General features: G+C 33.8%; 1 protein-coding gene across 2 annotated transcripts; it reads left to right on the plus strand.

Annotated features, from left to right (window-relative positions):
• Positions 1 to 26383, plus strand: LOC132752887 (importin subunit beta-1-like). Of its 2 annotated transcripts, XM_060743286.1 has the most exons (23): positions 1 to 180; positions 276 to 334; positions 6704 to 6886; positions 7158 to 7358; positions 7987 to 8063; positions 8440 to 8515; positions 9426 to 9575; positions 10362 to 10472; positions 11894 to 11995; positions 12193 to 12364; positions 13244 to 13488; positions 13653 to 13783; positions 14503 to 14578; positions 15335 to 15406; positions 16166 to 16237; positions 18855 to 19002; positions 19992 to 20074; positions 20708 to 20815; positions 21575 to 21718; positions 22325 to 22430; positions 23016 to 23130; positions 23634 to 23798; positions 25266 to 26383. In XM_060743286.1, coding segments are annotated over exons 1-23 (2637 nt in total). In that variant the 5' UTR covers positions 1 to 140; the 3' UTR covers positions 25267 to 26383. The 2 variants fall into 2 exon arrangements, with proteins under 2 accessions (XP_060599269.1, XP_060599268.1); XM_060743285.1 differs by lacking the exon at positions 25266 to 26383 and having other exon boundaries at positions 23634 to 23802.
• The last annotated feature ends 1299 nt before the right edge of the window (positions 26384 to 27682 follow it).

Consider the following 27682-nt stretch of genomic DNA (forward strand, 5'->3'; position numbering starts at 1 on the left):
GTGGCCTTTCAGCGAATTAATGCGCATTCCCACATGGAGTTCACCTTGCACGGAAAGGGAAAGCCGGAAAAACTTAAATAAAGTGTTAGATTTTGATTTTGGACATTTGCCAATCAGTCTGTACCAATATTCGATGCATAATGGATTTAATAACTATTTTGGAAAAGACCACATCGTCTGGTAAATGTTTATAAAACTTCTTTATTTGTCGACATCTTCGTTGAAAAAAAAACCTTTTTCATTTTCTCAACTTAACTTTCGATTTCTTTTTTCAGATCAAGGCGATATAGAACAAGCGCAGAAGTTTCTTGAACAAGCTGCACAACAGAACCTAGTATGTATAACAATTGAAATCCTCTAGATTTTACTTTGCCGGTATTTTTGACAATTCAAGATGGCGGAATAGAATGTCTCAATTTTGACGTTTCGTACACAAATTGTTTCGGGCCAAAAGTCTCGAGTAGATTGCCATCAGTGCCGGTATATTTTAAAACAGATTTTATAATGGAAAACCTCTTGATTAGTAAATAAGAAAAAAAGAACAACATCATATTCCACCTCGACATTAATAATTTGAGTAGATCTGTAGTTAAACAGGAAAAGAGTCAACTCGGCCCTATACCAACTCGGCACGGGTCAACTCGGCACGGGTCAACTCGGCCCACTTTACAAAAATATATAGGCCTATAACGTATTTACTTTGCTTTGCATCTGGGACATAAGATTATGTCCCAGTTTGTATGTTGTTAAGGTAAATGGTTAATAAGAAATATCTTATTATTATTATATAATTATACATTGTACCTCTGCTGAAATAAAGTATATTTAGAAAAAAAAAGTTATTTGTTTGTCTTGCAGATTCGATAAAATTAATATAGACACAAGCACGGTTATCGAACCTGGGAAGAAAAAATATGAACAGATTGATAAAATAACTTCATATTTTTCTTCCCAGGTCCGATACTTGTGCCTGTGAATATAGATGTAATAAAAATGTGTTTCCTTAGATGCATTTTGTTTGTAAAGTAATTTTCAAAAAAATATGAAACAAAAACGTGTTTACTTAATAGCAGGTGGTCCCTTAATTGCAGGTGGTCCCTAATCAAATTTGAATGAATAAGTCAATCATAATTATCACCTAATTAATCGGTATATTTACAGGGTTCCCACGCTACCGGGAAAACGGGAAAAGTCCGTGATTTTCAAAATCGCGGCTCCCGGTCGTGAAAACGCCGGGAATTTGCTCCGTCCGGTAAAAGTCCGGGAATAGTCCGGGATTTAGTCCGTACCGCTAAGGGAAGTAATCGATATTGAACAATATGGCTGCCGCCAAAGCAATGTCCATTTCCTGGTTTGGATTATTGATGTTTTCTTCCACCGCGGATGGTTTTAAAAAGCTATCTTGGTATTTTGAATATTTTACAAATCAAATTTAGCTTTTTATACATCAAATGCCGTAATGGCTTTGAAACCTCGCTAGAAATTAACAATGAAAACGAACGAAAAAATAATAAGCATGTCCGTGTTTCTGGAGCACTTGAATTTACTGCACAGTCGTCAAGTTGATTCAGCAAATATGTCGTCTGCGCTAATGCGCCAGCGAGACAGAGAAATAGGAATAGGGGAAAAAATCAACAAAACAAATTACACCTTATACATTTTGATCTGACTAGTATCAAAAAAATTATATCTTTTATAATATATATGAGCGACCCCTAGTCCAACTAAAACCAGCAAAGTGTGTTTGTGACAAGCATGGATCCAGATGAGTCCTTCATATCTGCACAGTCTCATAAGGATCAATATTGTCTGCCTAAAGCTTGTGTAACATTTTTAACATCTGAAAGCAAACTTCATTGATACTGATGTGACTGCATGGAAAGCCAAGCTTGTCTGGAGCCATGTTAGTCACACAAGCACTTTGTTGGTTTTCTTATGGTGCAGCTAAAACATATGTAATTACTTTGCTGAAAATTTAATATAATTGCCTCGTTTCTCATTTACAATTAAAGTTTTGTTATGACTGACCCATGTTTAATAGTTTTATGCCAATTTGAATATTGTAAATGTAAATATATACTGTTTTCATTAAAATGACAAAACTCTTACAGGCCAATTAAGATTTGTCTCATTTGTGCAAGTAAAATGAACAATATTTTCAGGGCTCATCCTGGGGGGAAATTTTAGGGAGAAGTGACTTCCTCGCGAAAATTAGGGAGAATGGAAACAACCCAATGTGTATGCATTAACATGCATGGCTATACATCCTTTAATTATAATATAAACACAATTAACATCACATATAATATTTCTCCAGTTTATTGATTAATAGTAGATTAATTAATAGTAGTATTAATTAATAGTAGATTAATTAATAGTAGATCTGGCAATGGTAGATTTGTTGATAATAATGTGTAAGAAAAAGATATGATGATAAAATCAATTTTATATTTTTTACTTTCCTCACTTTTAATAGAAGACGAGGTCACATTGGATATTGATTAATAATATCTGTTCTATTCTGTTCTGGTGACAGAAATTTCTTTCATATTCCTAAATGTTGTAATGTCACATTTATATGCATATAGTTATGCTTATAAAACAATTTTCAAACATCATTTAGTATGTAAAATATGTACTGCAAACATTTGTGCACATTATATTTGATCACTAAAATTACATATATTCATTTCTTATTGAAAAATTTGACTGAGAAATTGTAGAAAATTAATTTCTAATTACCTCCCTTTATTTTCATGAAATGTTAAATTCGGTAATATCTTTATAAATAATGCTTTTTAAAATTTACAATATTGATAAATCTTAATCTGAGCATCATATTTACGACATTACAACAAATATATATATTGAAACAAAAAGAACACTTCTTTCCTGACAATATATATATACGTTACATGATATACGACCGATATGTAGTTTAGCCGGGATGTCGTGCGTAAGCTGTGTCAAATTTGGCATTTCTACAAAGAGAACAATGCCAAACACCCCACTATCTACAACATACCAATCGCAAGATTTTTGCGAATTGGCTTTCTTAAATTTTCGCGTAGGTGTAACTATCAGAATCAGTAACTTTCTTAAGTTGCTCGGTTTCGGCATTTCGCCTTGTAGCCATGACGTGACCGACATAACAATTTTACAGTAAAAATTGATGTTAACAGCCTGAAATCATTCAAAACTATGATTAAGTTTTTAATCCTGTCGCTGATCATTAATGAAATTGATTATTTCTAATTGACTAACAGTTTTGTGATAGCCGTGAAAAATCCATTGCACATCGCCTTTAGGTCGTCGCCTTTACTCGGGTTAAAAACCCACCATCGAAGTGCTTCGTGTATATCAATTAGGGAAGATTGCACGTGTTTAGATAATCGGGAAAAAACAATCTATAATTATCGCCAAATCCCGTATTAAACTCGCAAAACTATCACACAATTATACCGTTTCGGGCCGATGCTCTCATTATTTACTATTTAGAGTAGGCGGTCTATCGCTTTGCTTACAGGTAGAAGGGTAGTATAAAGCGACGCTCTGATTGGATAATGATAATTAGCGGTCGTCATATGGGCGGATACAATCTCTGCTCTTTACATCGCTAAGTAATTACTATTTGGGAATTAAGATTTTATCGGCGATGTTGACTTCTCTTTGATCAATTGGGAGAGCGAAATTGGAATATACACGGCGAAGTTATCGCCTGAATCGCCCTTCCGGATGAGCCCTGATTTTTATATGCCCGTTTGAAAAACGGGGCATATTATGTTTTCACCCTTTACGGTTGGGAAGTCTGGAAAAAACCGGGAATTCTCAAATTGAAAAACCTGGAATTTAAAAAAAAATCCTTGAAAAAACCTGGAAAAAACCTGGAATTTCACTCCTAAATAATAGTGGGAACCATGTATTTAACATACACATTGATTGATAATAATAGCCCCTGACAATAGGAGTCCTTTGATGTCCTTTACCTACTTTTAAAAGTGGGCCGAGTTGACCCGTGCCGAGTTGGAATAGGGCCGAGCTGACTCGGGGGCCGAGTATGTTTTAGGGCCGAGCTGACCCGGATTCGTTAAACATATGACATATCTTTAAAAGAAGTGTTTTAATGGTAGCAAGACACTTCACCCCCCAGACACTTCAATAAATATATGGCTTTACTTTATGTGTTATAAATAAACACTCCTTGGCCAATACACATTTTGCCATATATGGTATAGGAGCAGTCAATATGTGCAGTAGAGTTTGGTACCCAGAGAATGAAAATACCACGGTATACCATGGTTTTTCCTAAAAACCACAGTATAAGCCGCGGTATACCACAAATTTTCATTGTACGCTATAGGTTTATTTTTCATCTCTTAAATAAGTATCATGGTAGGCTGTTAATAGAATTTCAAATATTAAATTTAAGCAGATCTATAAAATACAGATTTATCAAAGCATCGTTTTATTTTTTTTTCAATTAGGTAGATCTACTTTCGACAAAATTCAAAACCATCAAATATGCTGCGCATATTAACAATCATACAATAATTGGGTAATGGATCCAGGGCCTTTTTACCTTCTATAACAAGGGCCGGTATAGGGCTGCTTCCCCAAAGAAAATTTTTTTAAAATCATGCAGTTTTCCCCAATAATTCAATTTACATCAAGTTTTTTCTTCCCCTTTTGCAAATATACCGTGTAATTTTCCCCCAAAATTAAGGGCTGGGCTGCTTCCCCAAGCTGTGAAAAAAAGCCCTGGGATCAGTTCTTGTTTTTTATTTCATAACAGTCCCAGCTGCTATTGGAAATTTTTTATTGCAGGGGCTAAGTATATAATCCGCGTCGGACACCAAAAGGACACAAAAACAAACATGTACCCGAAAAAGCAAATTAAAATTATCACATGGAAAACCACTGACCATGTTACTTCTTAATTAATATTCATTAGTTAAACAAACATTATTTTTAATCCAGTTTGTTTCTACGCCGTTTTATAATTAGTTGATTGCCATGCGCATGCAGTAAGTGTGTCGTGACATAAGGAAAACCCCTAGCCTGGTTTGTCGCTATTTATGTAAATACTTGAAATAGTAACACCATAATTTTATGCACTGAATGCCCTAGTGAATGATAAATCTTTACGATATTACACTTTACAGTAGTTTTCGTATCATTAAATAAGTGATATTTGAACAAGTAAAAGAAAAGTCGACAATTCTTGCTTCTTCTACTGAGATCTTGCAAGTCGACATTTCAGGCTTACATGCGGTAAATGATAAAGCATTCAATTTTCGCTTAGAACTATCGGGGAATGATAAAAGTCGGCGAATGTTGTTTGCAAAAAGGTTAATTCAAAGAAATAGTGACATGAACAACAGAAAATGATTTCATTTTATGGATCTGTAATTGCTTTAAATTAGAGCTAAAAGTACTTGTTTTCCAGGTCTACCGCGGTACATACGGCAGATGTCTCAGACCGTGGTTTACCGGTTTAAACCACGCACCTCTAATATGCAGGCAGGCATAATAGATTTAAGACACAAAAATGTCCCAGATACAACTGATGATATTTTAAGTTAACCCATTTTACAGTATAATTTATCAATATTTATTCATTTCACCAGAAAAATTCAACTTGTCCACTCCATTCGCTGATGTGACAAAGTCACGGGCTAGGGCAAAATTATTTTTAAGTTTGTGAGACTACCCTTTGATGGTAATCATTTTCGAAGTTAAAACTTAATAGACTCACTCACTGCAGGGTGTCAGTTTGACTCTTGAAATGAGTCTTTGACACTTCAAATTTCCGAAAGACCTGATTTGACACTCGGGATGGAGGGTCAAATTTTGTTAAAATCATGGGGATTTGGCATTTTAGTTGGTCAAAATGACCCTCAGGATTTAATGGCTAGTGAAAACCCATTAGACAAGAGTACTTGGACTACTATGTTTCTGAAAGTAACAGTCATTTAATTTAGCACTGGCCCGGTGGCCCATGGCCAGTGAAAAATAGTTTGGGCAAGTGAAAATTTTAAGAAAATTTAGTTAAATAATATATAGTAGAATAAATTTAGAACTGGAATTTGGGCTAATAAATTCAAAATCTTAAATTCATTGACTGAAGTAAAAGCTAAAATTAAGAATTACTTCCTTTGAGACAAGAGTAACATTCCCTTATGTGTTTTCAGTTTTATTAATTTTGAAATTTAATAGCAAATACACATTATCATATAAATCAAAATGCCCAAGTCAGCATGATTAACAATTTATTCAAAAACTTGTACAACAGAAAACTTTTATGACCGAAAGAGCACTATGACTATGTGACTTAAAATATTAACCCTAAGTTAAAATTTTGTGACATCAGTATCTTTTTTATTAAGCAATAACTAGGCAAATCCGTTGATGTGTCTGATTTATAGTGTACTAGAATGTGTATTCACTGTTTTTATTTTGCTTTTTTTCTTCTGCCAATTTTGGGCTGAAATTCGCCTTTCCTTTTCCATAAAGTATATACATTTCAAGAATTAAAAGTTTCCCTAATAATACTGAAATTAAAAAAATAAAAAGCAATTACAAAGGGGGAAAAAAAGTATGACATGAGCAGTTCAGAGTGGCGTCTGATCATGGTCTGTATGCTATTCAATCAGGAATTATTTAAATCAATTAGTAACTTTGAATATAATGTTTATTATTTCAGCCAGACCTGTTGAAATCTTTGTCAGAAATCTTGAAAAATGGTACAAATAGCCCTGTTGCACGAATGCAGGCTGGTCTCCAGTTGAAAAATGCTCTGTATTCTAAAGATGCTGCGTTGAAAGTCGAGTACCAGCAAAGATGGCTTCAGTTTGCTGAGGATGTCAGAAATCTGGTCAAGTTAAATGTAAGTTGTGCCTTAGATACATGGTAATCAAGAAAAATAACCCAGATAATGGTTTTAAGATATTCTGAAATATGTTGTTATGTTTTGCTATAATGTAGATGCATTGTAAGCTATCAAAACCGATAATTTTTTAATATTCGGTAGAAAGAAGTTTTCTGTTTTGAGACAAATCTTGTTTGATTCATAGTAGTAATGGTCCGAGAGTATAAAATACTGTGAAAATCTCTGAAAGGAGCTATATTAAATTGGATAATTTGTTCTTGCTTTATAGGTCTTGTCCAGTTTAGGTACAGAGACTGTAAGACCGAGTTCAGCAGCCCAATGTGTGGCCAATATAGCCTGTACAGAGCTTCCACAAGGTCTGTGGCCAGAGTTGATCAACACCCTGTGTAACAATGTGACGAATCCAGGCAGTACGGAGATGATGAAGGAGTCGTGTCTAGAAGCTATTGGATATATATGTCAGGATATAGTAAGTTTCTTAGTCTCTTGCCTATTGACGTTTTATATGAACTTCTAGAGAGTCACTTCTGGTGGTAACTTTTAAGTCTAGGATAAAGAAAGAACTTTTTACTTAACAATCAAGCATGAATAGATAATGAGTTTGAAGTGTGTATGCGACATATTTGATGTCTGTGGATTGCAAAAAAATAGTTTATATCAAAATTGAAATAACTGTAGAATAAATGGAATAAATTTGACTGTATGTTTCATTGAAGAATGAAGGGAACATTCCCCAAAAAAGTATTAGAAAGGGGAATATTTTGTTCCAGAATGTTTTTATTTTGATTTTGGTGTTAAGTAACAGAGACAACTGTATCAAGAAATTACCTTAAGGTTATGAAAACAATGCAATTTTACTGTTTTAAAATTTTCGCAAAAGTTTTGATATACCCTTTACAAAAGCTTATTTGATTTCTAAGAATGTATATGAAATATGAGGTCAACCCTGTTTTAGATATTATGGAAATTTCAAAACTAAAATTTTATCATAAAGATAGAACCTTAAGCCTTTAGTGGAGATAATATACTTAGAAATTTACAAAGAGTTAATATGATATTTATCGAGTTATGGAATTTATAAAATGTTTATTTTGCAGGATCCAGAAATACTGCAGACTCAGTCAAATGAAATATTAACAGCTATAGTTCATGGAATGAAAAAAGAAGAAACCAGGTTGGTGAGGTCAAAGGCCTTTCTCAGCTTTTTTACACCTGGCATAAATTGAGGCATTTTGAGAAATTTTGAGAAATTTTAATTTTTTTTTAAAAAGTTGAAAAACTCCCCTTTTACGTGTGCATGATCGTATAACCTATGAATTCTTTTATAAGAAGCAAGTAGAAATAGCTTGATAATTCACAAAAGTTTAAACAGCTTTGCTTTTTTTTGAAACTGTGATTTTGACTTAATTGTCCGTTTTTATCAGAAGTATGTAACTTGTCCGTAAGTTCTTTATATATCCGCCCCTAAAATAACATGAATTCATTATCCTTTTTACCTGGTGATATGAAGAAATTATTATTTTAATCTATGAAGTGTGTCTTTGTTTCAGTAATAACGTAAGAAATGCTGCTACAAATGCTCTACTCAACTCCCTAGAGTTTACAAAGGCTAATTTTGACATAGAGGTGAGTGCTGAAAATATAATATAAATTTCTGAAAGGCAAAATTTTATTAAATACGTTTGATGTTTTTCTTTCAATGAATCATGTTTTAAAATCGTGCTAGCATTTATACTGAGTGATGGTGTAAAACTAAAATTATCTGGTAAAATTAAGGGATACTCTTATATGTTGAAAAGGGACACCATGACGCCATCATGGTATCGAAAAAATTATAGCAATATTATGGTCATAGTAGATGTATTGGATGAAATTTGCAATGAAAGAATGTCCCATGGTCTGGCTGTGGGTTTATTTTGCTTGAAAAAGGGTTTGGTCACTGCTTCGAGTATGTGGTATATAAGAAAATACCAGGAAAGTTCTTTTAAGGAATTTACAATGGCACAAAATATTTGAATGGCCCAACATATTTTGCAAGGGAGTTTTATCCATAAAGCCCGGTTTTGTTTTGGTGCAACAGGGAAGACTGTCAATTTTTTAAGGACTTTACACAGTCCATGTTATTCAAATGATTAATTGCTGACGCGCAGGCATGTCTACGTCCTGCGAGGGTTTTGACATTAGTGGAAGATAGATAATTGTCAGATATAGTGTGGAATAACTTCCTCAATATAAATTCAGGGGTCCTTTTTCAGTCCTCTGGTGATTGAATATTGGTGATTGAATATTAACTTCAGGATTATACTGAATTGATCTTATATATTCAATCTAATGATCATGCATATCTCACTGCTTACTCAGAAATCATGTGGGATAAGTAGTCGGTCACTTGTGGAGGAAATGATAATTACTGGTTAGTAATCCAGGAAAGCTGTTTTCAGACTGCTAGATATGACCAAAATAAAAGGTTGAAATAGAGTTATAAACAAATCTTACAATACTGTATTATATATTTAATTACTTCGTTTGTTTACAGTCTGAGAGACATTTTATTATGCAAGTTGTGTGTGAGGCCACTCAGTCAGAAGATACCCGGGTTCGAGTAGCCGCCCTACAATGTCTTGTAAAAATCATGTCTTTATACTATGTTTACATGGAACATTACATGGGGCCAGCTTTATTTGCTGTAAGTATATAAGATTGGTATTGTGAATGACATGTCTATGTCTTTAAAAAAAGCCCAAAAAGCAAACAAAACTAATATTCAATTACTTGCCAGTCTGTAACATAGAACTTATCTACTACTGAAAACTGGTGTGTGTAATTTTGAACCAGTCTTTGTAACTTTAAACCATTTAAACTGGACTGAATGTTATGATAATTTTTCCTCAAATTTGAGGTTTTTCATTGTTCAGTGAAAATTCTGACTTATCAAATTCTTTAGGATAGAGTTTGAGCTGAGAAAAATTCTTAATAACCTTTGTAGTTTTTAACCAGTCTTTGTTACTTTGAACTTGTCCGAGTAAGCTCAAGTCCATCATTTCCAAAAAAGTTGCACAGTGTTAGTGTTGTACATACTGTATTCCATAAATTGTATTTTAAAAGACTGTGATTAAGGTCGTTGACTTCAAACCACTTGCCCCTCACCGCTGTGGGTTCGAATCCCGACAGGGACTTTGGATTCTTTCATGTGAGGAAGCTATCCAGCAAGCTTACGGAATGTTGGTGGTTCTACTCAGGTGCCCGTTCGTGCCTGAAATAATGCACGGAAGGGCACCTGAGGTCTTCATCCGCCAGTAAAGCTGGAACGTCGCAATATGACCTATACTGTGTTGATGTGACGTAAAACCCAACAAAAAAAATTAAAATAAAAAAAAACTGACTGTGATCTTGAGAAAATATAAGACAATAAAAATATTATGTGCATATAAATTAAGAAAAATGATCTTTTTCATGAATTTTATTTTCGCAGATAACCATGGAAGCTATGAAGTCGGAAGTTGACGAGATCGCTTTACAAGGAATTGAATTCTGGTCTACCGTTTGTGATGAAGAGGTCGACTTAGCAATAGAATTGTCCGAGGTAGATATGCACAAACGTAATCTGTTACCTGTCAATGATTTTCCTGCTTATATAACAGACTCCGATTAAAGGCCTCTTCCCAATTGGAATTTTCTTTAAAATCATGCAGTTTTCCCAATAATCTTAACTTAACCCTGCTTTTTTAATTCCCAAATTAGCAATTTTAGCAATAATTTTTCCCCAAAACAAGTGGCTAGGGCCTCCTCCCAATTAAGTGAGAAAAATCACTGCCTGTACTGTATTTTCTGTGTCTGGTCTGTGCTTTCTTTGGTTAATTTCCTGTTTTGGTAGTTTTGTGTGTTAACAATCGACATGTTGTTGATACAGTCCGGGTATTTTTAGCTCGACGAAATTTTGAAGAATTTCAGAAAATTGTGAAATAAGACTTTTTTTGGTTGGTAGTTTTAGCCTAAACTGCTCATATTACGACATTTACTTGTAAAATCCGCTTCACAACGGTAATTACCATAAAGTTATGCATCAGCTTGATAAACAAAATATTTTTCGATTTAATTATCAAGTTTTTTAGAAACACTGAACATTAACAACGAAGTTTAAACTTTGTTTATTTGTGACAAAACATATAAAAATAATTGTGATATTTTTTCCCCGACCTTTGTGGGAAAAAACTAAGACTTCAGAATTGTTAAGGGGCTTAAGATCAGTCCCTGTGAAATATGTGAAAAAAAAGTTAGAAAATCATTTTGTAAATGAATTAGTTGAAATTTAATGCTTGATTATTTTTTCACAGAGACAAATTTTTTTCTATCGAGAAAGGTTAGTAACATGGTTGTTCCTGAAATAATGTACTGAGGTACACTGCTGTGAGATGAGCCTATAATCTTCCTCTGCCATTAGTACTGAAAAGCCATATGACCTGCATATTGTCCGTTTCCCATACAATTCAATTCATTAATTGTTACAACTTACTCTGTTATCAGTGATTTTCCTGCTTATTTAACAGACTCTGATAAAAGGCCTCTTCCCAATTGAAATTTTCTTTAAAATCATGCAGTTTTCCCAAAAATGTGAACTTAAACCTGCTTTTTTACTTCCCAAATTTAATTTTTGCGATATTTTTTCCCAAAAATCAAGAGGCTTAGGCCTCTTCCCAATTGAGAAAAACCACTGATTATAAAACCAATTTGATGATTAAAGTTATTTGAGCCGGGTCAAGACAAAACAACATAATGGGTTTGCGACCAGCATGGATCCAGACCAGCCTGCGCATCCGCGCAGTCTGATCAGGATCCATGCTGTTCGCTTACAAACTCTATAACAAGTAGAGAAACTAATAGCGAACAGCATGGATCCTGATCAGACTGCACGGATGCGCAGGCTGGTCTGGATCCATGCTGGTTGCAAACCCATTTTGTTGGTTTTGTCATGACGCGGCTCATTTGTAAACATTGTGTTTTTAGGCTGCAGAAGCCGGTAAACCACCAGAACGTACCAGTAGATTTTATGCTAAAGGGGCACTACAATACCTTGTTCCAATTTTACTTGCAACACTTACAAAACAGGTAAGCATTATTTAAAATTATATTGTAAAATGTACATATTTATGTAAGAGACTTTGCCATATAAAAAAAAAAATTATTTGTAATTAATAGTTTCAAAATATACAGAAGCAGATTAAGTACATTTAAGAAATTCTGTAGGTCGACGGTTAATTTGAGATGTGTTTGTAGTCTTGAGACAAATTTTAATGTTGTTGCAGGAAGAATTTGATGACGACGATGAATGGAACCCGTGTAAGGCAGCCGGTGTTTGTTTGATGTTGATGGCCACATGTTGTGAGGATGACATCATACAGCACGTACTACCGTTTGTTAAAGACAATATACACCACGAAGACTGGAGATACAGGGATGCTTCTGTGATGGCTTTCGGTAAGAAATATCAGAATTATATAAAACAACATTGAATAATTGAAGCTGAATGTTGAAAGATGGACAAGTACTTTCAAGATATTATGTGCAGTAAGGGTTAATTTGATGGATTTTGATGTCACAAGTTCTTAAGTGGTTAACAGTATATTATTATCAAGATTTGTTGACAGGTTATATGGCCCTATATAAACAGTTGTTTGCATAACCCCGAGCCGCTAGTTCTTCAGGAATCTTTATAACAAATTTATTACACACCAAACTTCCTTTTTTGAGGAAAAAGTGAGATTTTTTCGTAAATAGACAGAGCCACATATATAAAGCTATGCAAACATAGTTGTCCAATGAAAAGCGATGTTAAAGGGTCTTAATCAGACGGGGCGTCCGTGGCCGAGTGGTTAAGGTCGTGGACTTCAAACCACTTGCCCCTCACCGCTGTGGGTTCGAATCCCGACAGGGACTTTGGATTCTTTCATGTGAGGAAGCTATCCAGCTAGCTAACGGAACGTCGGTGGTTCTACTCATGTGCCCGTTCGTGCCTGAAATAATGCACGGAAGGGCACCTGAGGTCTTCCTCCACCAGTAAAGCTGGAACGTCGCGATATGACCTATACTGTATCAATGTGATGTAAAACCCAAAACAAACAAACAAACTTAATCAGACTACACGATGGTTTAGCTGGCCTGATTTTATACTGGAAGCTTAAGAATGGCCTTAAAGTCACTATAAATATTGATAAAGAAATATTTGAAATGACTACTATCTTTTATGTTAAAATCTTGGGTAATGAGTCTTTTACAGCTTGGTATGTCCTTTCTCTATACTTTATAATCATATCTTGTATTATATTTGTATACTTACGTGATGACTTCTTGTTGTAGGTTCTATATTAGAGGGACCAGATCCAGCGACTTTGAAACAACTAGTTGATCAAGCTTTACCAATGTTGATAGAAAGTTTTAAAGACCCTTGTGTTATTGTTCGCGATACTGGTGCATGGACTATTGGTCGCGTGTGTGAAATCTTGCCGGAAGCAGTAATAAATGAACAGTATTTAAATCCACTTTTACACGCCCTCGTGGCTGGATTAGAGACTGAACCAAGGGTCGCAAGCAATGTCTGCTGGGTAAGTATCTAGAGTCAAGACGTAGAACTGCCATCTTGTGTTTTCATATGAGACAGTTTTCAGTACATTTATTAAGTCAAATACCAGATGCAAAAAGAGTGGGAGGGGAATTGCCAAAATGAATGGTGAACAATATTAAAGTTTGACGATTTTCATTTTTTCAGGCATTTTCGAGTTTAGCAGAGGCAGCCTTTGAGAATGCAGAACAACCAGACGATGGGTCCGACCCTGCCACCTGCTGTTTGTCAAATTACTTTCAACAAATTGTACATAAGCTTATGCAAACTGCCGACAGGTGAGTACACATTCTGCATGTATTCAATTTAACTTAGTGAGATGTCGTGAATTTAGCGTGGCTAAGTGAATTTAATAGAAAATGGATTTTAACATAGTTTTATTAGCTTGTCTTTCTGAAAAAAAAAATGGGCCTGTTCTACTCACCTAGGTGTCTGGGTAACATGTTGGTTTTAGATTGATGTGCAACATATGTAAACCTTCTCATTACTGTTAAAAATATTTGCTCATAGCGTCACTCATGTTTAGATCACTGTCTAAGGCCCTTTACTCCAGGCCTATATTTTGACAGAATTATGGCCCATTGTGAAAAATGCTGGGTCCAATGAAGTTTAAACTCGTTGATTCAGAAATGAGAACTTCAATTTAACAAATGAAATATTTTGATAGTGTTTGATATTGGCTTCTTTTCCTGAAATTTTGAGAATTTGTTTACTAATCTTGAGTTGTTTAGACATATGAGCCGCATCAGGACAAAACCAACATAATGGGTTTGCGACCAGCATGGATCCAAACCAGCATGCGCATCTGCGCAGTCTTATCAGGATCCATGCTGTTCGTTGTCAGTTTCTCCACTTGTAATAGAGTTGATAAGCGAACAGCATGGATCCTGATCAGACTGCGCAAATGCGCAGGCTGGTCTGGATCCATGCTGGTCGCAAACCCATTATGTTGGTTTTGTCGTGACGCGGCTCATATTGAAGTTCTTTTATGTTGCAGACCGGATGGTAACCAGAATAATTTAAGAAATGCAGCTTACGAGGCTATTATGGAGATGATGAAAAATAGTACAAAGGTATTTCTTCTTGTACATGGTCTTTTAACATATATATGTATTTGTTTTGTTTCTATTATTTTATGTAATAACTACAAGTTTTACATTTCAGCAGCATGGTTGAAAATTTTCAAATTATTCCAGAATTGTGGACACTTTCAAAAGCTTTTCAAAATTTTTTTTACCTCGTACACATGTTGTCTCATAAAATCTAAAAAAAAATTATTATTATCTTGCATCCTTGAACTTTGTAATTACAGGCATGAGGCTTGCAAGGTCATATTTATCTATCATTTAGGCTTTTAAAGTCACTTATTATCATAATATGTTTACATGCAAATAATATCCTTTATATCTTGATTTTCGAAATTTTAAAAAATATCTTGATTTTCAAAATTTTGAATTTGTAAGTATTAAAATTATGAATATTTATAAAAATTGGAGTGAAACCAATTTTCTGAATCAAAATGTTTTCATGAAAGATTGGCCTTTAATGGCCATGTAATCATAGTATTTTCATTTATGAAACCTTATGAAGATTAACAAATTAATTTGAGGAATTATCATTATAACTATTGTATGAGGGTGGGTGGTTCTACTCAGAGAAGCATACATGCTTGAGATAATGCATACTGGGGCTGACTTGATCCTTATAAAAAAAGTTTAAAATGGCAGTTATATAACTACTATTAACTAGGCAGAATAGGTTTCATGCTAACCTTTTCATATGAAAATGTACAGAAATGTAAATGAATGTCTTGCATATTTGTGTTTCAGGATTGTTACCAGATAGTTTTACGTACACTTGTATTAGTCCTAGAAAAATTAGAAAGAGTTCTTCAAATGGAGGTAGGTTTATTGTTTAAATAAAAATGAAATATAATATATAGTACACCTAAGTTTTATGTACTGTGATGAAAATGTTGGTCACAATGAATTTTACCTAAGGGGGTGGGGGTGGAGTAAATCTTGAAGAAAACAGTATAATTGTCTGATGTATGGTTTTGGAATTATCCTTAAATTTCATATAATTATTGTACAAATTTATGTACATCCCTGAATTTTTGTTTTACCCCCAGTTTTCAAAGGTAAGGGGTAAAAATACCCCCAATGAAAAATAGAAGTGGGAACACTGATTTTGAAGGCGTCATTCAATATCTTAATTTTAACTTGACTATGGAAAGAATTAATATAACATGCTATAAACTTAGTGACATTATTCTTATTTTTTTGCTGTCAGGCTGAGTTGAATTGATATTTTATGTCAAAAGATTTTACTATTATAATAGGGATTGATCAATAATTGATAATAAAAATGCTTAGAATAAATGAAAAAAGTACATGAAATTATAAAAACACTGCCCCACTCTTTAAGAATTGAACTTTACTGATACCCCCTGAATGATATTGATAGAAATTTCTATGTGTCACATAACTTACAGATTATATTTTTATAGTAAAATATCAAATAGAATATAAATATGGCAAAATGTAAAGTTAATTTGACTTTTACAAGTGCACTTGCCATTTACACTTGGATAGGCATAATTTCACTTTAATTTAGGATGAAGGATGTGTTTTGAATTAACATTTTTGTTACCATTTCAGAATGATATACATATGTCATCAGATAGATCACAATACAACGATTTGACGTCCCTTTTATGTGCTACATTACAGGTGAGCCATTTCTTAACATTCAGTCTATAACTCTTCAAATGCTAGCACCACCGGGCATGACTTTCCTATTGTTCCACCAGTATAAACTTTTAATGCAACTTCATACTCTTGTCTGCAAGAATGAAACATTTTGAAATGAAAATTTGACTGCAGGCAGTTGCATGGTTATAAGTCCAATTATACAAAATTTAGTGTTGGAAGGAAAAAAGTTTATTTTTCAGAATCTGATGATGCCATATATTTTGATACAGTTTTACTAAGAATATTTTATTAGTCCCCTACCGGTTTACTGGAGGGGACTTTAGGTTTACCCTCCGTCCGTCTGTCTGTCTGTCCGGCCGTCAGTCTGTCCGTCCGTCAGTCCGTCCGTCCACAAAACTGGATCCCGCGATAACACAAAAAGTACTGAAAATATTTTAATGAAACTTGATATATGAATAGATGGCAGTATGGAGATTATGCACGTCTTTTTCTTTTCTTCCTATGTTGAAAATTCTGGTTGCTATGGCAACAAATAGACTGAAAATATGGCAAATTTTACACATAACCTGGATCCCGCAATAACGCAAAAAGTACTGAAAATATTTTTATGAAACTTGATATATGGATAGATGGAAGTATGGAGATTATGCACGTCTTTTTCTTTTCTTCCTATGTTGAAAATTCTGGTTGCTATGGCAACAAATAGACTGAAAATATGGCAAGTTTTACACATAACCTGGATCCAGTGATAACACAAAAAGTACTGAAAATATGTTTATGAAACTTGACATATGGGTATATGCAGGCCTTTTTTTTCAATTTTGGGGAAACGGCCTGGCCTTTCAGTTGGGGAAAAAATGCGCGATAAAATGACATTTTGGGGAAAATCTATTACTTTAAAAAAGGAGTTAATAACTTTAAAATTAACAATAAACACATGTCCTAAAAGTCAAGTGAGTCATAAACAATGAAAACAGTTCAGATCTTTGGCCTTGAATTACTTAAACATACAAGACCACTTTTTTTTTAGTTGGAATCACTTGAGTCAATATCATTTGTGATGTTGCCAAGCTTCAACAGTGTTGTAACCTCCTCACACACCTCCCCTATTTATTTCAGAATGGTTGCTTTGATTTTTCTATGTAAAAATTGCATTAAGTGCTAAATTAATTAGATGATGATTAGCAAAGGACATTTTGACACTTAATGCACAAAAATCAATTGACTGTTTTATGTTTTGTAAGTTATTTACTTAAACTAACACATTCCTCTCCAAATTCAAGCTGAAAATCAAACAGGAAGTATGTCGCGAAAATATGTGATTATAGAATATTTTGCCGATTTTTGGTATTAATATAACTCCATGTTCCTCCAGACTATGATTGAAATCTATAAGAATAAATAATATAACATATTTTTACAAATGTCTGCACATTTTGAGGAGAATTTTCATAAAGACAGAATGTTTAGAGATATGATCAGCGTAATGGAGAGGATTGCCCATCGTCGGCATTGGACTTTTTACTTGCAGGACAATCGGTAATATTAAACACTGTAGGCCTATAAAAATATGAACTATTTAAACAAAAATGTGATTTTTTAAACAAGCAAGCCATAATAGTTGATTTTATTCAGACCAAGGGGAATTTTTTAGCTCAAGGGGAATTTTTTTCCAGCTGGGGAAGTAGCCGTTAAACGGCTACAATTATATAGCAAAAAAAACCCCTGATATGTCAGTATGGAAATTATGCACATCCTTTTCTTATCTTCCTATGTTGAAAATTATGGTTGCTATGGCAACAAATAGACTGAATTTCAAGATTTCTGATTCTAGTTTTTAAGTTTTTTCACTATAAGTTCTTTATTTAAGGTATTTTCTTCAAACTTTAAATATAAGTTGCTTGTAATCAACCACATCATATGTGACAAGGTTTACAACTCTAGCTCAAAATTTATCAGAATTACCTCCCTTGAACTTAAAATTTTCATGAAAAAACATTGTTTTTTTTCTTAATAACTTCTTTTTCTGAATGTATCTACTTCAAACTTCATATAAATGTTTCTTATTATCACTCAACATTTGTGAGTGTTCAATACTCTAGCAAGACTATTTCCAGAATTATGCCCCTTTTGAACTTAGATTTTTTTTTTGAGAAATTGGTAATTTTTACTCCAACTTCTTCAATCATGATAGGATTTTAAAAATGTTATATTTTGATAACAGGGATGTTTAAAAAATAACTTTAGAGTGTCCTTCAGTTTGTCTGTCTGTACATAAAAACTGTTTCCTGTGATCACTTTTAAAGAACTTTTTCAACAAATTTACTTAAAATAGGAACATAAGTGAATGGCCAATGGCCCTTCAGAATGTTGCTTGGGCTCTTACCGGTAGGGGACTTATGGATTGCTTGCAATACTATGATAATTGCTTGTTAATTTTAAAAATATCATTGGCTCTGATTTACCTTTTAACCTGCACGGATTTGTCCATCTTTAAATTTGGAACAGTCCAGGGATACAAAAATTGAGCTACCAACGCGATAGTTTAGAGTTTGGTGCTCGGATCTTTTTGCTGGCCTGTTTCTATAGTAAATAATTGTAACTTGTGCTGTAACTGTCTTTTGTATCTTTTCAGAGTGTTTTAAGAAAAGTAACGTCGGATGATGCGCCACAGATCTCGGACCAGATAATGAGCACATTGTTGCGCATGTTCCAGTCTTCGACCGGAAAATCTGGAGGTGTGCAAGAGGATGCCCTCTTAGCTGTATCCACACTTACTGAAGGTATGGTAGATTACTTTGTTTATAACATAGAACATTTTGCAAATAATATAAACAGGGTTTTTATTAAGATGCAGCTGGAGGCCATAAAAAACTGTCTCAAATACATTCTTGTTTGTCTCAAAACTTGGACAGCACACAATGATAAAAGCAAAAATGACCTCCTTATATTCGAAACAGTCCGACAATCCTGTGAAAATATTGAATTCCTGAATACCATGTCAGTTTCTGAATGGCCATGTTCCTTATTTCAAGGCAAAAAATATTTTACCAATATTGTTTCCTTCAAACAAGCTCTTGTTTGAATAATAGTAATATAGATTGTACCATTACATGTTAAATGTTGAATTCTTCTTGAGCCGGGGGCTTAGATGACAGCTTACACTTTCCAGTACTCGATGAAACCAAGCCTGCAATATTTTAAACTTTAAACATTCTGGACATGCTTTAAGGATTTCTTTTTCTCTGGTGTAGATTCTATGTAGAAAAACTCAGCATTTTAGTCAATTGTTTTAAAATATATGTTTGGAATCATAATATTGGGTCACCGTCTAAATTTGTAACTATTGCATTGATTTTAGCTGAATTGTATCTATGGAAACATGGGAAATTACAAGTTGAAGCTTTGTTTGCAAGTTTTATTTTCATAACCTTCTAAGGAATTCATTTGAAACTTCTCTTTCATTGTTTGAAACACATAATTGTGGGTCACTTACAGCTTTGAATTTTATTTAACTTTCAAAATTCTGATAAAGGTTTACTGTCTTACACAGTCTTAAGCATAACTTATGACTGAGTTATCTGCCATTTATAAATTTAGAACATACTTGAAATAACCAGTCTCTTGTTACATTTTTTCAAATATTTACAATAATTAAGCCAACTTTCTGATAGCAATTCTTTTTATTGTTTACCTATCCCATGCTTGCAGTACTTTGATATTGAGGTAATTAGATATTTGATAATCAGGTTATATGATGTTTTGTTTTCAGTATTAGGAGAGAACTTCTTGAAGTACATGGATGCCTTCAAACCATTCCTGTTCCTAGCCCTCAAAAATCATGCCGAGTACCAGGTAATCTAGATATACTGTAGTCATATCATTGCACCAACATTTTACAACAAATTTTTTTTCTCAGATACAAGTTAATGAATTTGTAAATAAGCAAGTGCATTGTAAAATATAAAAGGTGAATGTAAAGATGATGTTGTTACAATCTTTAATGTATGGTGGTGGTGTTCCGGATCACAGCATTTAGCCACATTGAATTTACCAGAGCACATTTCAGCCCCTGCATCGTTCCTTGACATGCTATTAAGTACTGGTTGCCTTCATTTTTACAAGGAACTAATAAGTTTTGTATATGCCAGAGCAGAGGTAAAGCGCGAATGACCATAGAAAGGATTTAATGAGTCACAACGAAAGTGTCGTAAGCCATCCGGAAACCGAGCCAGGGTTGGCAAGTTGACAGTGTACCTATTGAGCTTTCGGATTGCTTCATCTTTATGAATACTATATATTGCCTTTTTGTTTGCAAAGAAGACAGTTCAAACATTTGGTTCTACATATGATAAAAAAGATACTGAACAATATCTGTGTCAGTTAAAGATCTTTTAGGGTATGTTCCAGTTAGACTATAATGATCCAATGCTATAATTAAAAAATCCCATGCTTTCATTAATTAAGAAAAATATGATTATTTTTCAGGTGTGTATTGCGGCTGTAGGTTTAGTTGGTGACCTCAGTCGGGCGCTCGGTCAGAAAATCCTGCCATACTGTGATGAGATTATGATGTTACTTCTAGAAAACCTTGGGGTAGGCTCTCATTTCTTTGTAGATTGTTATCAATTGTACCAGCATATTAACACGATCTTAAATTGCAAATATAGTTACACATCTAATTGCCCCTCACTGCTGTGGGTTTGAATCCCGACAGACTAGATTCTTTCATGTGCAGAAGCTATCCAGCTAGCTTACGAAATGTCATTGCGCTACTAAGGTGCCCTTTGTTCCTGAAATAATGCACGGAATGGCACCTGAGGTCTTTCCTCCACTAGTAAAGCTGGAATGTTGCCATGTGACATATACTGTGTTGGTGTGATGTTAAACCCAATCTAACAGTTACACATGATGTGCCCTACAGGCATAAAGCTATGCACATGCAGCAATTAAAGGAATATTGAGCCTTGTATAACTTATTATTTGCACTGTAACTTTAATTTGACTGAAGCAGTTAGATTAGAATTTTTGTTTTCACTGAGATATTTTACCACATTTTACAGATGTATCGAGGTTGTTGACATAACTACTTCCACATCACTGTGTGCTTAAACACTGCCAGGGACAATTTATTTGTGTGAGAAAGCTGTCCAGCTAGTCTACAGACTGTTGGTGGTTCTTTCGAGGCTCCTGCAAAAGGCTAAAAATGTTTAATGGAGAGGCACTTGAGGTCTCTCTCCACCAGTAAAGCTAGAAAGATTCCATTTGGTGTTTTAAAACCCAACCAAAAACGTGTGACTAAAATAGGAGTGGAAGAAATCTTAATATTTTGATATGTTTTTTTTTTTCTTTCAGAATGTTGGTGTGCACAGATCTGTGAAGCCTCAGATTCTCTCAATATTTGGTGATATTGCTCTAGCTGTAGGACCTTACTTTAAGAATTATTTAGAGGTTGTTTTAACTACCTTACAGCAAGCCACACAAGCTCAAGTTGATAAGGTAACGTATTTTTCTATATAATTATATTTTGCACTTCTTCGTAATGGTTTTAACATGTCTTTCCACCTACATATTGCATGCATAAGTTGGACTTTATCCAGTGCCTGTGTTACAAAAAACATCATTGTTGCTTCTATGGACAAATAGTTTACACGGCTAGCTTTGAACCATTTGCAATTTACCATGTTTGTGTAACAACCCAACTAACCAATCAACAGCAAATTTAATTACAGCCAACTTAATAACTTTATGGGGAAGATGCTAGATCTGTGGACCTAACCTGGCTCTGAATGACAAACACCTGGCTAGGCAATTTTCCCCTGGTAAATTGGATTAAGGCCATGTATCTAAGCCATTTGTTCTCCAACTCTGTTTAGAAATAAGTGATTTAGATTATTCATTAGTTGTTGCATGTTGAAAAAAGGGTTTCATTATACTTAAAAAGCCAGGCACATGTATTTTAGGTAACTGGTTTCTTACAATTTTCTTATAATTCTTGTACTTGATTCATACCTATGACCAAATTTTTAATGATATCCCCGATTTAAAATCGGCCAACATTGTTGTAGGACAGTCATTGTCAAAGGTGTATTCTTGTCATTTCAGACGGATTATGATATGATAGATTATTTGAATGAACTACGTGAAGGTTGCCTAGAAGCATATACTGGCATGGTGCAGGGATTAAAAGGAGACAGTGAGTCTCCTAATGGTGAGTGGTCTTGGTTTTTTAGCTTGTCTGTTCCGGAGAAAAAAATATTGTGCTATTTATAATTATAATTGCTTGGGTGTTGTTGATTTTGTACCAAAAATGTCATGTAAACAAATTTTCAAACATTTTAAAGCGTATTGGCATGAAGCTTATTACCACAAGGTGCAGTTGTAAGTCAAGGGAGATCATTCTTAACGTCAATATTTTTGGAGTTTTATATATTATAACCTTTTTTTAACTATTTAACTTTTAAGGAATTTTGAACAGACAGGCATTATGAACGCATGCAGTGCTCTTGTTTACAGTACAATATTGTAAGAACTATTAGATAATAACTAGACAGACTTTTACCATACATGTTGACATATTGGTTACTTGTAATAGAGGAGCCCACTTGTGCCTGAAACAATGAATGAATGCATGAAGGGGCACCCAAAGTCTTCCTGCGATTGTAAAGCTGGAAAACTGTTATTTGACTGAAACTGAGTCGATGTCTTTTGGAAAGACTCGACCTGAAAAAAGACTTAAACTCTACCTGAAAAACATGTTTCAGATGTGTGTGTATGTTGATTATATCTATTTCAGCTGATGTGACCCTGCTTCAACCACATGTTGGTCACATGATATCATTTATAGAACACATAGCCCTAGACGAGGATCATAGTGATAGTAATATATCAGCGTGCTGTGGATTGATAGGGTAAGGGTGTACTAGCAGCTACTGTATAAGTGAATATTTCCGTGTGTTGAAAAATTAGGGAATTTAAAAATTTCAGACATTTCGCGTGAGGAAATATTAGTGGATAGTGCAAAGGTAGAATTTAGTGACAAGTTGATTGATATTTAGGCTAAATTAAAACGGTTTTCGTCAATTCCCAAAATTGGCCCATATTTCCGTGTTGCTAACTTAACCACCTATACAGGTGCATCATATGAAAGATTATACTACATTTTTACTCTGTTAAAGTAAAGGTGTAAGCAGTTATTCTGCTTATTATGACGTGTATATAATTTTTGTGGATGGCCAGAGCTTCAAGAAATCCAAAGTCACTTTATTTTAACTGTTGACTAAATGTGTTTTAATTAAAATTATCTTTTCATTTTCGTAGAATTTTAGCACAAATTTAAATGCTCTTTGCTTTAAGAATTAGGACTTAATTTCAAATGCTGAAATAAAAACCATCATATTCATTTATGTTACAGAGATCTTTGTACAACCTTTGGTGCCAGCATTTTACCATTGGTTGATAAAGAACCAATCACAGGCCTTCTTACAAAAGGTAGAAGATCAAAAGCCACTAAATGTAAAACATTATCCACATGGGCGACAAAAGAAATCAGGAAATTGAAGAATGCTGCACAATCCTGGTAAGTGAAAGTAATACAGCATGCTTGAAATTTCTGCAAAGTCTGTGAGTCTCTTACCTCAATATGGATAGGAAAGGATAGGGTAGCATAGGAACTGTTATCCAGAGTTTGTTGGTGCGATTCTTGAGTAATATGAAATTTCTCAGTGGCAATTGGTAATGGACATTAAGTAAAATAGTCATTAACTTTGTCTGTCATCGCTGATTCAAAAAAAAAAACATGTACGATTACTTGCATAGAAATCAGTTATTGGCTGTTAGTTATCCAGGAAAGCTGGTTTTTTGGACTGACTACCAAGATATGACAAAAAATGTGTTATAATTTGTGTGAAATTCAAACAAAGATTCCATGAGAAAGTGTCCTCTGAGAGAAGAAACTTAACACCTATGGGCTGCAGATTAAAGTCATAAAAGGTATATTGAAATGGCATTGCTTGACTGTACAGATACAAATACAAGACATTTATATAGCGCAAAAATGTATTAAATATTCGATTGCGCTGTACATTATTAAGACTATATACACATATGCTTGATCAAGACACTCCCAAACCCAGTCTCGATGGCACAGCCAATCTACAACTCTAGTTGAAAAACAGTCCAAGTATGTTTTAAGTTTGGCCTTAAACTGATTTTCATTGGTAATGTCCTTCAGATAGTCTGGCAATGAATACAGATCATTAAACTGGTTGGTCAGAATGAATGTATATTATGATGAAGTAAATTTTAAAAAATTTCTATGACCTTCTAAAAATTTGAGTAACAGTTTGGTTAAAGATCTCTATATGATGATCAAGCTTTAACCGTCAGTCTGCTGGTGGCAGTAGTTGCTACCCCTTGCAAGCAGTACAGACAATGATTAGCCAGTCACATTTGTTAGTAATACTATTCTCAGAATGATAACATTGTGTCATCAAACTTGGTGAAATACTGATATCGATATGATGTTGGCTGCTGTCAAGTAGTTACTTAACACCATTATCTTGTATTTTGCATTTTCCTTTAACATTTTAAAGGAACTCCACTGAGGTCTTAAAGTCCAAAAACATAGAATTGAATATCTAGCATAGATTAGTTAAGGCAATTAAAACCAAAAAAAATATGCAAAAGATAATTGAAGAAATATACTATGAAATCAATTGAAATTTGTATTTCTGTGCTATTCTTGGCCTGAATTGAGTGAAAGCCTTGCAATGCATTTCAATTTTTTGGTCATTTGTCACATTTAGAACAATTATTCTTGAAAAACGGAGTTAGGGAATGAAATGAAATTTTGCACACAAGTTTAATAGTGGTCTAAACCTACATGATAGTACATCAATATGGAATATCAATATAAAAAAAATATTTCCTGTCCAGCCATGCCAGCAGACCTCGGTTGAGTCCCTTTAACTACTGACACTAGGAAAAAGAAATGTATAGAAAATAGTCTATTTTACTAATTTGAACATTTTGATTTGTTTTTCAGAGTTACCTTGATTTCTGATGTAAAGTATGGAGCGAGTGTGTGTTTTTTTGACACACACAATAAAAAAAAAAGTTCAACCATCTTTCAAACAATAGTTGTCTACAATATAGTGGTACATTTTCTGACAAGAGACAACATTGAGTGAGATAGACTCGAGAATTAGGAGAGAGAGGTTATAGGGAGAAAGGGTGAGAGAGAGAGAGTTTAATAATTAAATATAAATAAAAAACACTCGACGATTTACTACAAAGACGGACGGACCCTGGGACAAGCACTGTCTAGATTATCAGCCAAAGTAACGTTGCAGTTGAAAATAAATGGAAAGGAAACTAAAAAAAAAAAACAACTTGGAAACAGAAGGAATTACAACAAACTGCAATGAAATGGATTGGTGTCACCGTGTGGATCAAATTCTTGGAAGAATGTGGACAAATACAACAAATACATTCGTATGCAAGGAAAGTTGGGTTTCAAACAGTTTGCAATTTCAGGAAGTGTTATTCCTACTGTTGGATGTTACATTCTTTAACAAGATCGGAAAATTTTCATGATGTTTGATTCACAAATTGGTGTACATATGTTAGATTAACGAAGAGATTGACTTTAAAAAAACCGGCTGGCTGCACACGATAATCGATTTTGTGAACGCCATTGCCAGAAAGTGCTTTCTATGACAACTGTGATTATACAATCCAATGAAGAAAAAAAACAAAACGTGATATAAATATATACATATATTTTTCGACAAAGTGCTATATTTTCTTCCCCCTTTTTTTTTTCGGACACAAATTGAACCTTCCATAGTGCTATTGACGTTGACATTTATTTCATCCTTTTCCTGTGATTTTTGTCCTATAAAAAAGTCTCGATTTTTTTTATCACAGGGGTTTCATGCAATAATATTTATATACTGTCATTTTGTTTCCTACTTGACTGTTTCATTCTGTTTACTTTTTTATATATATTTGATACTGTTGAAAAAAAAACCCATTTAGAATATATTTTTTCACGTTCTTTGCTTCAGCGACATTTACATGTATAACGTTGTAACCATAAAATGTGTTACATATTCTGATCTTCTTTGATTTACTATCAGGAACAAGACGAAGATTTTGTTTGTTAACAAAAGAAGAGATTCTGTGCAGCATTTATCTAAAAATTTATTCCTGCGTACTTTAGATAAGTATTCACAAAGGTGAAATTGTAGCCTTCAGGAATTTTATATCTGTATTGGAGATACTATATGTTGAGAAAAATTACGTCTGTTCGATCAGTTGAAGCAAAGAATTTGAAATGAAATTAGCTATTAAGAAGACTTGTTAAATTATTTATTTAAAATGCTCAATTCTGAAACGACTTCCAATTGATTTTGAATATATCTTTTGACATCATTCTAGTGCTAGATGTGTTTTTTTTTTATGACGTTTAATTATTTTGTTGGTAGTTTTATAATTGTTGAAAAAAAAGTACAGTGTAACTTCCGAATTCCGGAACTTCTGAAATCCGGAAACTTCTAAAAACCGAACAATTTTTTCGGTCCCGATTTTTTCCCTTCTATTTTCTATTAATATAATACTTCTGAAATCCGGAACTTCTAAATTCTGAATTCCGGACGATGTTTTCGTAAAATTAGAGTCAAATCAATGCAATTTTACCTCCAAAAACCGGAAATATCCAAAGGTGTGAAATACATTGTAAATCGAGAATGTTTCCCCTGCAGGAAGATTTAATCTCCCTATCGATTGTTTACTAATTAGCGGTGATCGTGTAATTTGACACGCGTTAAAATCACAAACTGTGAAATGATATGTTTGAAGTGATGCGGTTAATCAAAGTAATTTACGGCGGTCAGTTAATTTGAAGTGTTTATTAGCGGATTAAATGACAATTAATTGGACAATGTATGCATCAAACGTCTTTAGGTATTTTATTGCATTTGATGTAATAATTAATTAACTAGCATCGGACGATATGTAAGTTTATGCAATTAACAACATTTCTACAAACTGAGCATTTGCAGGTAAGATAAAAACGTATTCTTTTCATTCACATCTTTATCTTGATTAAAAGACTATTATATATGATATTACAGTAATGGCCACATCTTCCTTGACATTTAGTGATATTAAGTGGCTTAGTCTTGTCCACATTATCATGAACCTCTGAATTCCGGAAACCTCTGAAATCCGAACTTTTTGACAAGTTCCATGGGTGTTCGGTTTTCGGAAGTTACACTGTATTTGATTCGAATTAATTGCAAAGTTACTAAAGTAAATATTGCCTAAAACCTTACAAAGTTTCTGTTGCGAATTTATATAATTTCAGAACTGATATAAGTGAGGGAAAAAAAGTACAAATAACCACACAAGCATGTTATGTCAAAAAAATTTCTACAAGATTTTATGCTTTTTTTCATG

Source organism: Ruditapes philippinarum, unplaced genomic scaffold (assembly GCF_026571515.1).
Source record: "Ruditapes philippinarum isolate M1 unplaced genomic scaffold, ASM2657151v2 ctg421_1_1_1_1, whole genome shotgun sequence".
NCBI lineage: Eukaryota > Metazoa > Mollusca > Bivalvia > Venerida > Veneridae > Ruditapes > Ruditapes philippinarum.